The sequence below is a fragment of the Molothrus aeneus genome, chromosome 5 (genome assembly GCF_037042795.1).
Source record: "Molothrus aeneus isolate 106 chromosome 5, BPBGC_Maene_1.0, whole genome shotgun sequence".
In the NCBI taxonomy this organism is placed as follows: domain Eukaryota; kingdom Metazoa; phylum Chordata; class Aves; order Passeriformes; family Icteridae; genus Molothrus; species Molothrus aeneus.
This window is the reverse complement of record NC_089650.1, coordinates 10339138-10353256: the sequence shown is the minus strand read 5'-3', so window position 1 is coordinate 10353256 and position 14119 is coordinate 10339138. Positions and strand designations below refer to the sequence as shown.

Genomic DNA, 14119 nt, shown 5'->3' with positions numbered 1-14119 from the left:
TCTTATTTATTAAGAGTTGTGGAGGAGAGGAAAAGACTTCCCCAAATTCAAATTTGCTTGGAAAGCTGCGTCAGGACTTGACCTTCTGCTAGCAGGCCCTGTGGTTTTCCACACAAGAGCTACTCCCCACACTCCTCCTGCTGTCGCAATAATGTGCCTGGAATCTGACCCCGTATTTCCCACTGTCATGTTGGTATCAGCTGGAGATAAATGAAGCCTTTTGTTAGCTTGTTCCTTGCTTTGCAGGGTGCTCTTCTCTTCTGCTTTAAAGAAGAGCCAGTGGTGATGTGGCACTGAGGCAGAACTACACATAGGCACTGTCAGCATGGTGTTTGTAATATACTGACCAAAGCATCTCTAGTGGCAAAAATGAGACAAGACTCCATTATAAAGAACACAAAAAGGAATTTTCTATCAAGTCCACTGGAAGCAGGGAGCAAGCTGTCATCTTCCCTGGCTCTGCAGCTCCCAGCCTGTGCAGTACCAAGGAGCAAAAGCGGTGACGTGCATATGCAGAACACAAAAAAAGTCTTCCCACATCCTGACCTAGATAAATAGGACTTGGAATGAATTTTCTGACTTCACAGAAGTGACACTTTGAATCTTCTGAGACTTGAAGAATATATATATATATATTTTAGTTATTTTTATGCTGCTTCAAATAGGTGGACGTGTTACAGAAAGTACACATGCACACGCGTTCATGCACATGAAGAAAGGCCAAAAGTACTAATACAAATCTCTCTTACTGTGCCACAATGTGAAGTAGGAAGTGAATGTGTGAGCAAAAGCAGTGGATATGGGCAGAAGTGCAAGATGCTCTCGCTCTTCTGAGCTGTGTTGCAAATACCTTGGGAGCTAAGGCAGGAAAAGCTGTGAGGTTGCTCTGAGTTGTGCTGGCAGAAGGCAGGTCAAAGTATGCAAGGGGAGCAAAAGGGGATCACATCCACTCAGTTTTTATCAGCACGTTTCTTGTGAGAGGTGTAGATCTGGCAGAATATGATCCCAAGTAATCTGATTTCCAAAATTGTCCCTTTCATAATTGAGCCAACTTTCCCCCAGGAGTTTTTGGTGGGGATTTTTTTGTTCATTTGTTTTTGTGTGAAATAAGTATTATGTGTCTGGGACTGTGACTTGGGCTGCCAAAATGTTGCACGGTGTGGTTTAAACCAGAGCAGCAAAGTTGGAATAGCAGCAACATGCCACTGGCTTTTTGATCCTCCTGCTGGTTCACTAGAGAGTATTGTAGATTTCTTTATGCACATGGAAGTCAAAGAAATAATAAGCACCCTTCATCCGTCACATAGTCTCTATTTATACATCAGGGTAGGTGAGAGAAAGAAGAAGTCCTGGGTTTTTACTTTTTTTTCCTGCTAATTTTATTTTTTTTTACTGTTTAATTAAATTTCTTCATTTAGAGTCATGCAGTTGTCTGGGCTTCTGCCATAGATAAGTGGATCTTCATCTGACAGCAACAACCAAAATTTATCTTTCTTTTCGCTCTCTCCCCCTCACTTCCTCCTTTCCCCACCTCCCTCCCCAGTACTCAGCAGAAAAAAAAAGCTATATATAAACTCAGCACAGTTTCCCCCCCAATTACTTTGTCTGCATGTTTCAATTTCATTCTGTGTCAAGCTTTGCCAAGGTACCAAGTTTGGCATTTTCAAAAAGGAATTGGATGATTAATCCTTGAGGCCCCTCTTGTAGTAACACCCCTCACACACCCCCAAAATGTGTGCTACTGTACTGTGGGTACTCTGAGGGGCAGCTCGTGCTTTTCTGATGTTTATTCACATGAAGTTCCTGGTCTTATAGATTTTTTTATTTCTTTTTAAAAAGTCTTCATGATTCTCGCTGAGTGCTAGCAGCAGATGGCCAAAGGGCAGGCAGGGATGGCTCATGGTGCTGAGTAAATGGAATATTACCAGCATCCTGACATCAGGCTGTGAGTCTCTGTTATTTGTTTTGTATTCTCTCAAATCACTCAACACTGAAGTCAGGTGTATAACCAGAATCTCATATTTCATTATTAAAACAAGAGACAACCAGTACAAAAAAAAAAAAAAAAAAAGGAGAAAAGGTTTCTAGTTGAAGAGGTAAGACTGAAAACATGAATCCCAGTTCAGAAGCCAGAAGGCATATGAAGTTCAAAATACTGTTATTTGTCATAAATCTCATGTGTTTTCCAGCCAATTTCAAAGTATGTTGGGGCCTTTCTCATAATGTTTGAGCAATCAGGATTGGTAATATGCTAGCTGCTCTCATGTGTGTGACAGGCCCTTTACAGAAAAAGCCTTACAGCTGTGTTTTGTCTTGGTACTCAGAAAATCCCTCCCCACAAGTTAGCCCATCTATAGATATCTACAGTTCTTTGTGCCTCAGTTCATGATAAAAAGGCAGAGTATACCATCCTTTATGAGGTATTTTGTATGGGTAAAATTGCTAGTGAACCCCCTGCAGAACAATATGTTTTATGCACTTTTTCTGGCTTAAAAGTACTCTTTTGTGTCGAATGTTTCTATCAAATGTGTCAATTTGTGGGTGCCACCTTTGCAGCTCAGTGGTGTCCAGATCAAGTGGTCTCCCTGTCAGGGCTGGCTCATACCCAGCTGGGTGACACTGTGTTGGCCAGGTTCCCCTGTACCCCAGAACTTTTGAGACTTGATGCTTTTGAGCTTTGAAAAATAAGAATAAAGGATAAAATACCGGGCCTTAAAGTAACATGGCCGTAAGTGAAATGACAGCACAGAAGTGAGGTGTTGCAAATTTTAAAAATAGGGGTATTCTTGGAAATACAGGGGTAAATGAGTGATGTGGCCAGGCACTGAGACAGGATCAGGTTTAAGAAGCAAAAGTATCTTTGAGAAGCAAGAGAGAAAGAACGGCAAATTGGTCTTCACACCAGGACCATTGTGGAGCTGTGAGGTAATAAATAAATAAAGGCCAAAGCAGCTTACTCATAAAGCAGAAGAAATCATGAGCAATACGTTCCATTTGCCTTCCCTGTAAAGCCTTATATCATCCTAAAACATGCTGGAAATGACCTTGTTCAGACTACCAATGCATTCTGTATTTTCTCACTGCTGACCCTGTGACTTCATCCTGCAGCTCTTTGAGTTGTGCTTTTGTTCCCCCTCGTTTCCATGCGCTCACGAGGGGCAGTGAGTCAGCACACGAGGAAGGGCTGTACTGCCCCTGGCAACACATGGTGCCCCCCAAAAACAGCTGCACTTTCCAGGCTCTGTCCCCAGCTCCTGCACCTGGGGACAGCTCCCCTAACTCAGGGGTTTGCCTCTGTGCTAAAGGAGACCATGGAACAGGTGGCCTCCTGAGCTGAATACTGTTCTTTATGATCTCTTCTCAAATATGCATCTTCAAATGTCAGAAAGGCCCAGGCTTCAGTTTCTTTTCTTGTCTTCTCTTCAGTTTTTGTGGATCACTTGGACACTGATAACTGCAAAAGAATTCCAGATAAAAAATTAACTTTTGTGTTTTATTTCCTGGGCTTAAGGACAGGAAGGCTGTCCTTGGGGAGGATCCAGTGGAGTTTTTCCACTGGCCTTTTTATGATTGGAAACATTCTCATGACTTGGGTACAGTTTAAGTGTCATTACAGAGGTCCACTTGGCCCTCAAATAACCTACTGTGCTTATCAGTGTGATCAGGACCAAGTCATTGTAAGAAGTAAATCATAAACAAATGGACAGATGCCATGCTGATCTACAAAGGATAGAGGAGAGCAAAGACACAAAACAGCACCAGAACATGGGACCATGATGGCTTCACTTAATCTAAGCATGAACAGGCTTAAGGAAATTTTTGTGTTCCCAGATGGACAGTCAGGGAATAAAAGGAGAGAGATCCTTGAAGCATCTGCCAGGATTCTTTGCAGACAGCTTTATCTGAACTTCTAGAGAAGTTTGTCATATGTTAGTGTCATGGTAGCAGATCCCCCTGCTCACAGCCAGATCCCCACTGAGCTTGGGGTAGTGCATTTTGGGCTGACAAGTCCTGTTGTTTTTTTCAGAGATCTTCTTTATGCACTGGAGGAAGAAAACATGAAAGCCATTTCAAGTGCTATCAGATTTTTTCACATACCAGTTGTAAATTGCTTTGTTGTACCCAAGGCAGTCAGAGGTTTCCAGAGGGGGCAAAAGAGGAAAGGGCACTGAATAGCTTTGGTTAGAAAATACTTTTTTCCCCTTTCTTTGTGCATTTTTCATATTTTCAGTTAAACTGAGAGAAGTTTGAACAGGAACTTTGCCTATGTGCCTTTTAGAAAGGAAAATTTGGAGTGCTAGGACTGGACATGGCTTTTACCAGTAAATTTTACCTGTATTAGGATATTAGGAGGTGCAGAAGTCTATGGCAAGGAATTGGAGCTTTGGCACCAGAAGCACTTCTTTACATTCTGTGCTTTTACTACCATCAGTTTCTCAAGGACAGGCTGAACCTTGAGTTATGATTTTGGCAGCTGAAAGCAAACAAGGCTCCTTTTTGTTTAAGTCCTATTTAAATGCCGTGCAATGGATTTCTTTCTTTTTTGGTCACTTTATGCACTCAGAGCGGTATTTGTTAATTTATGAACAGGAGTCACACTGCGTCTGGAAAACAAAAATCAGGCTAGTTCTGAAGACTTGAGCTGGTGGGTGCTCAATTCTTAAGGTTGTAAATCGATGGTGTCATTTTTCAGCACCTCTGCTGGCCCCTTGTGTGTAGGGGAGGGATTATTTACCAGGAGCACCTCACACACGTGTTTGGAAGATGACCAACTAATTAATGCTTGCTAAACGCTTTGCAAGCCTCAGGGGAAAAAACAACTATGGAAAAGCAAAGTCTTATTATTGTCCTACTGCACCTAATGTAGGTTAGATGTTTCCAAGGCATCAGGCACTGCATAAATGTTGTATGGTATTAAAACTGACCTGCCCTTGTTGGGACAAATGATAATTATGCTGAGTGATGAGAGAATCTTGCCGTTTCTCTGCTACGAATGTTTTCCTGTTTACTAAGTCAGAAAAGGTCTCTCATCCAGCAATTGCTGAAGCCAGTGACTTAAGCAGCCAGTGGCTCAAGAAAGGTGAATTACAGAAATAATTTATTTTGTGCAAAGCTCTGATCTTCTCATAGGTTGGACTGTGCTCTCCAGAGCATATTTCCCCAAACTGCATGCCTGGGGCTGAGTCATCTCTCAGTCCATAAGGCTGCCATAGAGATGAAGAACAACCAAAGGCAACCTCAGCGTGTAGACCATAAGATAGACTCTATTTTCAGCATGAAAATTCATGCTGATGTCTTTTAATATAAACATAACGTGAGGAAATAAACATTTGATTAAACTAAACACACAGGCCTTTTATATGCAAGGCCCTAATTTAAAGCACTGTCACCTCTATAGAGAAAATACCAGCTGGAGCAGGAATGATTAAATTAAATCATCTGGCTCTTATGTGATACCATGAATGTCTACTGAGAGGGGAAAAAAAAATCCCTCCTCTTTATTCTTGTAGATCTGCAGGAACCATCAAGGGACACTTCTGTAGCAGGAAGGATTAAGTCTTGCACGAACTTCAGTGGTTAATGTGCTTTGGACTGGTGACATGCCCTTCGGACAGACCTACCCCAGTTTTATAATTCTCTTTCTCAGCCTTTTGGGCCTCTGGCAGTCCTTTCTCCTGTTTAATTTCCTCCTTGCTTCCCTCCCACTGGGATCCTTCACCATTCAGCATTTCTGCCACCCAAGTAGAAATTTTGATTGTGTTAGACAAGTGTAGAAAGAGAGACTTTCGAGCCTCGTTTGGCTGTGGAGAGAACCCAGGGCAGATTTCCTGGGGGCTGAGTGTTTTTTAAGGAGGCAAGAAAGAGGCAATCTCTGTGACTCTGATGATCTTAGCCTGCTGCAATGCATGGGTAGGGATTACACCACATCACAAATAGCTGGAGCAAGGCACGCATTGCATACAGGTAGGGAGCCACTTCTAGAGGGGTGGTACTCTTCCCCACATAGCCTAAGTAAAATAATAAAAATTAGCATAGTGGGAGTATGGAACACTGCCTGACCTGGCAGTATCATCACACTGGGGAGCTGCACCTTCCTTTGTGACAGCAGAGCACTCCAGGCACCCAGTCTCACTTATTTAATCAATTTTCATTCGAGGGCACACGTGGCAACCTGGGACTAGATGAAGTTAACAAATTTACAAAATCTAAATAGAACCAGATTGTTTTCTCCACTCTTCATTCATAGTTTGCCTCATAAAGTATTTCCTTAGAGATTTTTTCATTTTTTCCTGACTTTCCTTTTTCTGGATCTTCTACCTGATGGCACACGTTCTGTTCTTGCTGATCACCATGTGTCACTAGTAATGTAGGTGGAAGAAAATTTCTGACTGTTTTGGTTTCAGCTTTTATGTTTATCTGTTTGGCTTTGGGACACTGTTCAGTTTCAGGAAGTATTTTTATCTCACAGGAGTCTCCTTGTGAGCAGTGGTGCTACAAAGACCTTCTTTTAGCACCGTGGAAGCTACTGGAGGTAGTGTAGGTCTGTTTTCTGTCAGGAGCTGAACTCTTTGAGTCAAAAAGCAAAGTAACATTAAAGTGAATTGACATTGGTATAACCTTATACCTTCTGGCTCGTTCCCCAGCAATGTTTGGTGCCTCCTTAGAACTGCATTTTCCTCTCCCTTATGCTAATACAGCCCAAGGGATTTGCACCAAAGCTATGGAGGCAATTTGGCTGCAAGGTCTGCATGTAATGTGGTTATCAGTGCAAAACTGGTGTGCCAGCCTTCCCCACCTGCTCTGAACTCAGCCTGCAAATCAGCACTTTGCTCTGTGGATGGTCAGTTGACTTGCATGGCAGTGAACCAGAGAGAGGTGGAGTCTTAGAGGTGAGTGTGACTGGCAGGTGGTTTGAACGAAAAAGCTATAAGACTAAATTTACCTGGCACTCACAGTCTTTAGGAAGAGCTGGGAGGAATTTGTTTTGAGTTGTCTGAAGCACTGAATGTTGACATATCTTGAGATGTGCCTCAATGAGCAAAGTAACTTTGTCATACCTGGTAAGCAGCCACCAAGGGTGGGGGTCAGAGCCTGACAAAATTCCATTTGAATAACAGCCCAAGCAGATGAAAGAGGTGGCAGGTAATCCACATGGAACAAAGAAATAAATGGAAATCTTGGGAGTACGTGGTTTGGATTGCTTTTTCTTGCTTCTGGGGAAAGATGCAAGAGGGGAGCTGAGAACTTTAATGTTGTTTTCGGAGTATGTGAGAAAGCAATGCTGATGGCAGAGGCTCTAGTGATACAAAGGTGTGCTCTAAGGATTTGAGAAGTGCTAGGCAGCTCAGAAAGTCTCTTTGTCTGGAAAGTCTGAAAATCAGGCTTGTTGTCCTATATTTTATTCCTGAACCTTGTCCTCAATTCTGTAGTCAAGAACTTAATATTTTGCTAGAAGGTTCTGTAGGCCTCAGTCACTGGAAGTGGCCAACAGACACTTGGTGATCTTAGGCAGGCTTTGCTCTATCTTAAAGCCATGATCTGTCTCAGAATGGAGCTTCAGGGTCCTGTTTCCTGAGCAGCATGGGCTGGTTCTGCCTGGTGCCTTGGCTCAGGGACACGTCTCACCTGGCAGGTGCAGACAACAGGGAGGGGGAATTTGCAGTAAGTATTTCATGAGGAATGCTTTAAGCATTTTTTAAGTCTTTGGTCCAAGTTCTGGGGATGAAGCTAAGAAATTTTACTTTATCAACTTTGTCCCTGTCCTGCTGCCTGAGATTGTAGGGAAGGTTCAGTTTGGTGCTTTACAGGAGTTCCAGCATGTTGTCATGGAAGTGGTCTAGCACAAGACAAGCTTTCTTTAAACAATTTAAAGACAGATATCCGTTAAACCATCCCACCCCTTTCTATCATTGATCTGCATTTTGAATGCAGTCCAGTCCTTTGCTTTCCTGACAGGGTTGTTCCCAAAGGTCTCATGGAGCAACCCTAATTTGACTTTCTTGTACTTCACATTCTTGCACTTCACATTCTTGCATTTCTTCCCCCTCTCTGAGGCCAAGTGAGGCACACAGGCTCTAGTTCTATTAGAGTATGAGCAGCTCCTGGAGATGACCAAAGAGAGGTCAAAACCACAGGCAGATTCTTTGATTTATCAGCAGCTTTGTATGCCTTGGATCAAGAAATATTATTGACCTGTTTGTGAATGGCTGTGGTCTGAGTAGCCCTTTTGGCAATTTGAAAGGGAGTTGGGTGAGAGTACCTGGGGGTGATGCTGCCTTTATTTCTTACTCCTATCCTCTTGCTATCCAAAGTCTGCATTTTGGGGGAGAGCCCATGTGTAGCTATGCATACACAGGTAACTCATGGATCTGTGTCTGTGCTTAAGCAGATCTGCATGGCGTCTCTCTGACCTGGACTTTGTCACCGCCACACCTGCCCGTGAGACATTGGATTTGGATTGTAATTTCTCAGAAACCTCAGCTGGTTCAGTATCAGGCCATGAATCAGCAGTGCTCCTTGTGAGGAATGTGGTCTCGGCAGGCTTTTCTGCTTCTAAATTGATTTCAGGTGCGCATCACACTGTCAGCTGCACAAAATTTTCTCTGTTTTTTTTTTTTTTAATTTCTGGATGCTGAGCATCACTAGAGCATGGCCAATAGGATAAGTGTGAATCTCTCATTCACTGATGTGTACTTTGAATTACCATTCCCAAAACAGAGGCAGTAGAGGAGGATGATCATCAGCTGCTTTGGGGAAAAGTTAGTGTCTCATCTTGAGCTGTCACTGAAGATGGGCTCATGCTGGACCTTGTATGGAAGCAACTGAGGTGCAGGCATATGTTCCCTTCTGCTGACTTGGCTGTGGTGACAACAACCACAGCCAGCAAAGAAGAGCCAGCAACTGGGAGCAGTAGCATCTCAAACTGCAGCAGAGATTGGCCAGACCGCTCCTGTCAGCACTTGGATTCCCTTGCTGTTCATTGAGGAATTAAAAGTTAACTGAGGGCGGTGGTAAAAAATAGGTTTGCCTGCCTAGAAAATGTTTAAACCAATACTGAAAAGCAGAGGTGGATCAGAAGGTAGTTATCTCTCTTGGAGTTTATATGGGGATTAAAAACAAGCGTCATCTTTGTAGCACATAGGCAATTTTATAATCACTGCTGGTATTTCACCTCAGGGTGCTCTGTGGGAGGAAGAATTAATTTCCCATCTTTTTCTACGTAATGGAGGCTTGTGATTTTCTGTCAATCATAAAGGAGAGTCTGTGGCCAAAGTAGATGCCAGAAGTGATTGAATAGTCTGGGATTGGTAAGGTTGTACCACCTCACCTCCAGAAATCAAAGTGGGGAAACATGCATGCAGAGAAATGCCACAAGATGTTACATGGCCATTTCACTTCCACATCAACAGGGAAAGACACTACAAGGCTGTGCAAAGCATAAGAAAAACTGCTGTGCAAAGCAGTGGCTGCAAAATTAAAGTACAGGATGTTTTATTAAATGCAGTCCTCCCTCACACCCCCCATCTCTTCTTGTTAAAGAGAGAAATCTTTCTTAGTGAAAAAAGCTGCCTCATCTTGAGTACAAGGCAATTTAGACAAATTTTTTTTCAGGGGGTTAAAGTGGCATGTTTGCACAACACCACCTTCACCCCAGAAAACCTGCCAGCAGTTGATAGATATAAATAGGGACATTTAGGGAGAAAAGCATATTTATGTTCCTTTGAAATGTGCTTGGCTAAAGGCATATTTTTAAGAGAGGGAGTGGAAAAACAAATGGAAAATATTTTCTTTGAAAGGGGAAAAAAAAGCAACAAACTGTCCTTCCTAAATAGAGATGCTTGGCTTGTGTGTACTTTAAGCAGCTGCAGGTCAGACCTTGCAAACAACCACTAAATTAGGTCCAGCTACTTTGATGCTAAAAGCATGGAAGTGCCATTAATTAAATTGCATCAGATGTAGGAAATGACTGATGTGTCTGTCATTCTCATGATAGCAGAGTTCACTCTGCTGCCATTTGACTGACCCCTCCTTCTTTATGTAAGCAAAAGGAATTTTCTTCTAAGGAAGATCAGCTGGTTTTACACCTTTTACATCTTCTGTTTTGTTTTCTGAACTGCTAATCCCCTGAAGGTATAGAAGCTATTTGAAAGAGCAAATCAAAGCTCCAATAATTTAGTGTTATATTATTCGTTGATGTATGGTTTGATTTAGTGGCTACTTATTATATCAGGTTACCATATAATTATCTTAATTATTGACTCCAGAAGTAAGTAGGAGGATTATGAGCGAGACAGGAAGGCCCAATGGAAAGAGCATGGTTCAGAGAATCAAACACATCTCAGTGTGCTCTTGGCTCCACCACTCATTTTCTCTGAGCCTGGACTCTTCTCTCAGCCAGCCTGTCCATGAAATCAGGAGGGATTGCAGGAACAGGACTCAGATGCTGACTCAGGATTCAAAGAGATGCAGGAGAGCAGTATAAAAAGGTGGGGGGAAAGTTCTGAATGATAATTGTAAAACTGGCAGAAAAAAATAAAAGAATGCACACTACCTCATGCATTTGCATTGAGGAGTGGAGCACCTCTGTGGGCATGAAGAAAGGGAATTGTGCCATGAAGACCTAAAATTTGAGACTGCATTTCCAGCCTCTGCTTCTGATTTCCCCCACAAAATTAGGCAGCCCTCAGGTCCCTTTCTGCAAAACAAGGGTGATGAAAATCATTCTCCCAGCTTTTGTTTTAGCCATTGGAATTATTGGAGCACTGCTCCTCACACAGATGTCAGCCATGGCTCTCACGTGGCTCTTGGGCTTCTAGTCCTTTGTCTGATAACCACTGACCTAAGCTAAAGGTTTGAGTTAGCAGGCACCACCACAAGATAAAAGCCCCACTGAAAGGCTGTCAGTGCAGTCCATATTTCCTGTATTGATAATATTTGTCATATACTGACAAAATGCTTCATCTATTGACAAGCTGAGTTGCATTTTTTCCCCTGGGAGAGAAGCACACACAGTGGTTCTCCTTAGCCTGTGCAAATTACTTTCTCTGCTTCTGCTTCTCTTTCCTGAGCCAGAAAATGGGGATAATAGAATGTATCTATTTCCTTCCTAGAAAAGATCAGTTAATGTGAAATGGTGCATGGTGGCTTAGTGCTGAATAAGTGGGATACCCTAATCCAGCAAGGTAGCCTTGTTCTATTGTATGCCTTTTCTGCCTACCATCTGGAGTTGTTCCCTGCTTAGTATTTTCAGTATGTACCATATGTTTTTGCATGAAAATTCAATAAAATATGCATTATACATGAAAAGTGCTGTAGTAAATAAAGGAAGGATGGAATCCAGTCCCCTTTGTGAACGGCAGGGGCCCCAAATCTTCATAAAAGGTTTAGTCTAGTCTGACGTCTGTGCTTTTCTCCAATTTACTCTGTGTAGGTCCTTAGGAGATGCTCTAATTTAAAACAAAACTCTACTTTCCTGATGAGGTTATTTGATATACTTTGGCTGCCCTCTGCTGAGAGCACTGAATAAAACAGGGAAGATGCCCTTTTTCCAAGGAAGCTAACTGTAAGAAATTCCCTGGTTGTCTGTGTCCTGAGTTGTGTCAGTGCTGCTGTTTGGTGTCTCTCACTGTCTGTTTGTTGCCAGTCAGAGGGCAAAGTCCTCTGAGCTACAGCTCTATCTGGGTTTTAGCGCCCACCACTCCTTGTCAAGGGCTGAATGGCTTTGTAGGATTGTGAAGGTGTGGGCTCAGGCATTGACCATTGTGAAAAATTAGGCAGCATTAAGCAGGGGCTGGAGGAAACAGGCTTCTCTGCTCAGGCACTACTGCAGTCCTGCCAGGTGGGATTTGAGCTCTGCCTCGGCACCTCACTTGCTGGCAGAGCAATTTCCCACTGTGAACTGTTCCTCATGGGGATTCCAGCCTCTTCCAGTGCCATCTCCACCCCTCCACAGGCATCACAGCACCAGCACTCTCCTTTATTTCTGTAGCTGGGGACTGCAGAGGGCTTGTTCCAACATTAACAAGAGTAACCAGAGGACTTACTGTTCTTGTGAACAAAGTGTGAGCCTCCTGCCCTTGGGAAGGAACAAGGGTCCTGTGCAGATTTTGGTACATGTGTGAAACAATAGCTCTGTTACAGCTATTGATGCTCTTTGTAATGACCTGCTTTTAATACTTCCTAGCAAGTTGATTTATTATTATACCTTCAGCTGGGCTGTGTACCAAAGCATTTTGATGATGAAAGGAATGTTACACACACATTTAATTACTGCCCACATTTTTGTATAATTTTATCATTTACTGTTTTAGATGAGACATCGAGTTCTTCTACAGGAAAGATGCCCAGGAAAAAATAGATGATTTACAAGCTAATCTGGGATGAGTTTGGCACTTACATGTGAGAAAACGTAATTGTTCCTTTTGTCCTGCCCTTTCAGATGGTCCCTGATTACCAAAATGTACAAGAACTCCCTTATCTGGACATGGTGATTGCAGAGACGTTGCGCATGTACCCACCTGCATTCAGGTATCTTTTTTTTTTTTCCCTTTCTGATTACACAGGATTGCTCCCTGGCTCTATAAAATGGAAATCTGCTCTTGGAAGACCAGTGGTCTCTCAGTCTCTGTGCCAACATCAGTACTGCTTTGTGCATTTGAAAGATATCACGCGGCCTGTTGAAGGAAAGCTGGATAATTCTGGTATTTCTAAAGCACGTTTTTACAGTGAATTGGCCAAGGTTGCTTCCTCACCATTCCTCACATCCCCCAAGTTTAGAGGATGGAGCCATTTTGGAGCAGGTCTGGCCAGAGAAAACTAGAGGCTGCTTCCATGTGCCTCAGGCTTTGGGGGTATGCATCAAAACCCATCCCCATCAGGGCCCTGTTGGTTATTACAGCCCTGATCTGTGGAAGGCTTGCACAGTCTGAGAGCTGTATTTTACATGTGTGTTTAACTTGGCCCACTTACACTTAGCATTGCCTTATACTAATAGAGTATAAGAGAGTATACTTAAGAGACCCTTAAACTAATGGTAACATCCATTAACTTTTGAAAGTTTTGTCCCAAGTCACACATGACTTATTCTACTATATTGATGAACTGAAAATGAGGGAAAAAATTAGAAAACTGTTTGATTGTCAAAGCTCCAAGTTATCACAAGTATAAATACAAATATTAAGAAATACAGTTTTTTCAAAGAGATCAGCCAGTTGCAATGCTTCTCATGAAGCTCAGGGAGAAATTCAGATGACTGGAAAGAAGCCAAAGCTGAGCTTGCTGTGAGAGCTTTTGAAAAATTTAACCCATGACTGAAAGCACCTTAAAAAAAAAAAAAAAAAAAAAAAAAGCTTAAAATCATATTCTCTTCTCTATGTTAACAAGGATTGGAAGTCAATGTTTTTTTCATTGGCATCTGCAGAATTGTTCAGAGAGTTAATATGAGATATCTGCTCCTGGATGAGATGGTGGGGTTTTACTGTGCTATACTTGGCGTACAAGTGGAAGCTGTTTTGCAGGTTAAAGTGACAGGGGTCTTTGAGTTTGGGCTCTATCACTGGGAAACAATCCATGTTTGTCAGATGGGAGACAGAAAAAGAAGAGAACAAAGTTCTTCTGAAGTTTTGTGTGGTGTTGTCAGGACTGTTTATTGATCTGGCTTTTACTCTGATGGATGTGGAATGGATAGGACAGCCCAGGGCTGCTGAAAGATGTTAATTGCCTATGACAAGGATTATGCTGAGTCCAGTGAAAAATCAGTAGCAGCCAAGTCTGTTATGGAAAAAGTTAGTTTCATTTTTTTTAAATGAACTTACTATCCAGAGAACTTTCTCCCCCAGAAACTCATGTTTCCATTATCACCAAATTCATGTAAGAATGAGAAGGATAGCTTGTCAAAGTTTTTTTTTGTTTTGGGGTTTTTTTTGTTTGTTTGGTTTTTTAATGCCAGCGTTTTGTTCCAAGTTTGGAGCCTCTGTTATTTATTTGTCTATGAGAAAGGGAGATGGGTGACAGCAAGGAAAGAATGTGTTTCTGTAATGATACCAGACTGACAGCCCTGAAGCTGAAATCTTTGTTCATCTTTTTAGCAGAGTGTGGGAAGCAGCAAAGGAAGTTCCTG

The 14119-nt window shown here is 42.4% G+C and overlaps 1 protein-coding gene across 1 annotated transcript in view; it reads left to right on the top strand.

Moving 5' to 3' along the window:
- TBXAS1 (thromboxane A synthase 1) overlaps positions 1-14119 on the top strand; it is a 228166-nt gene that overhangs the window by 208855 nt on the left and 5192 nt on the right. The window contains exon 10 of the mRNA XM_066549880.1: positions 12440-12528. Within this exon, the coding sequence (XP_066405977.1) occupies positions 12440-12528 (89 nt within the window). The remainder of the gene's footprint in view (positions 1-12439; positions 12529-14119) is intronic.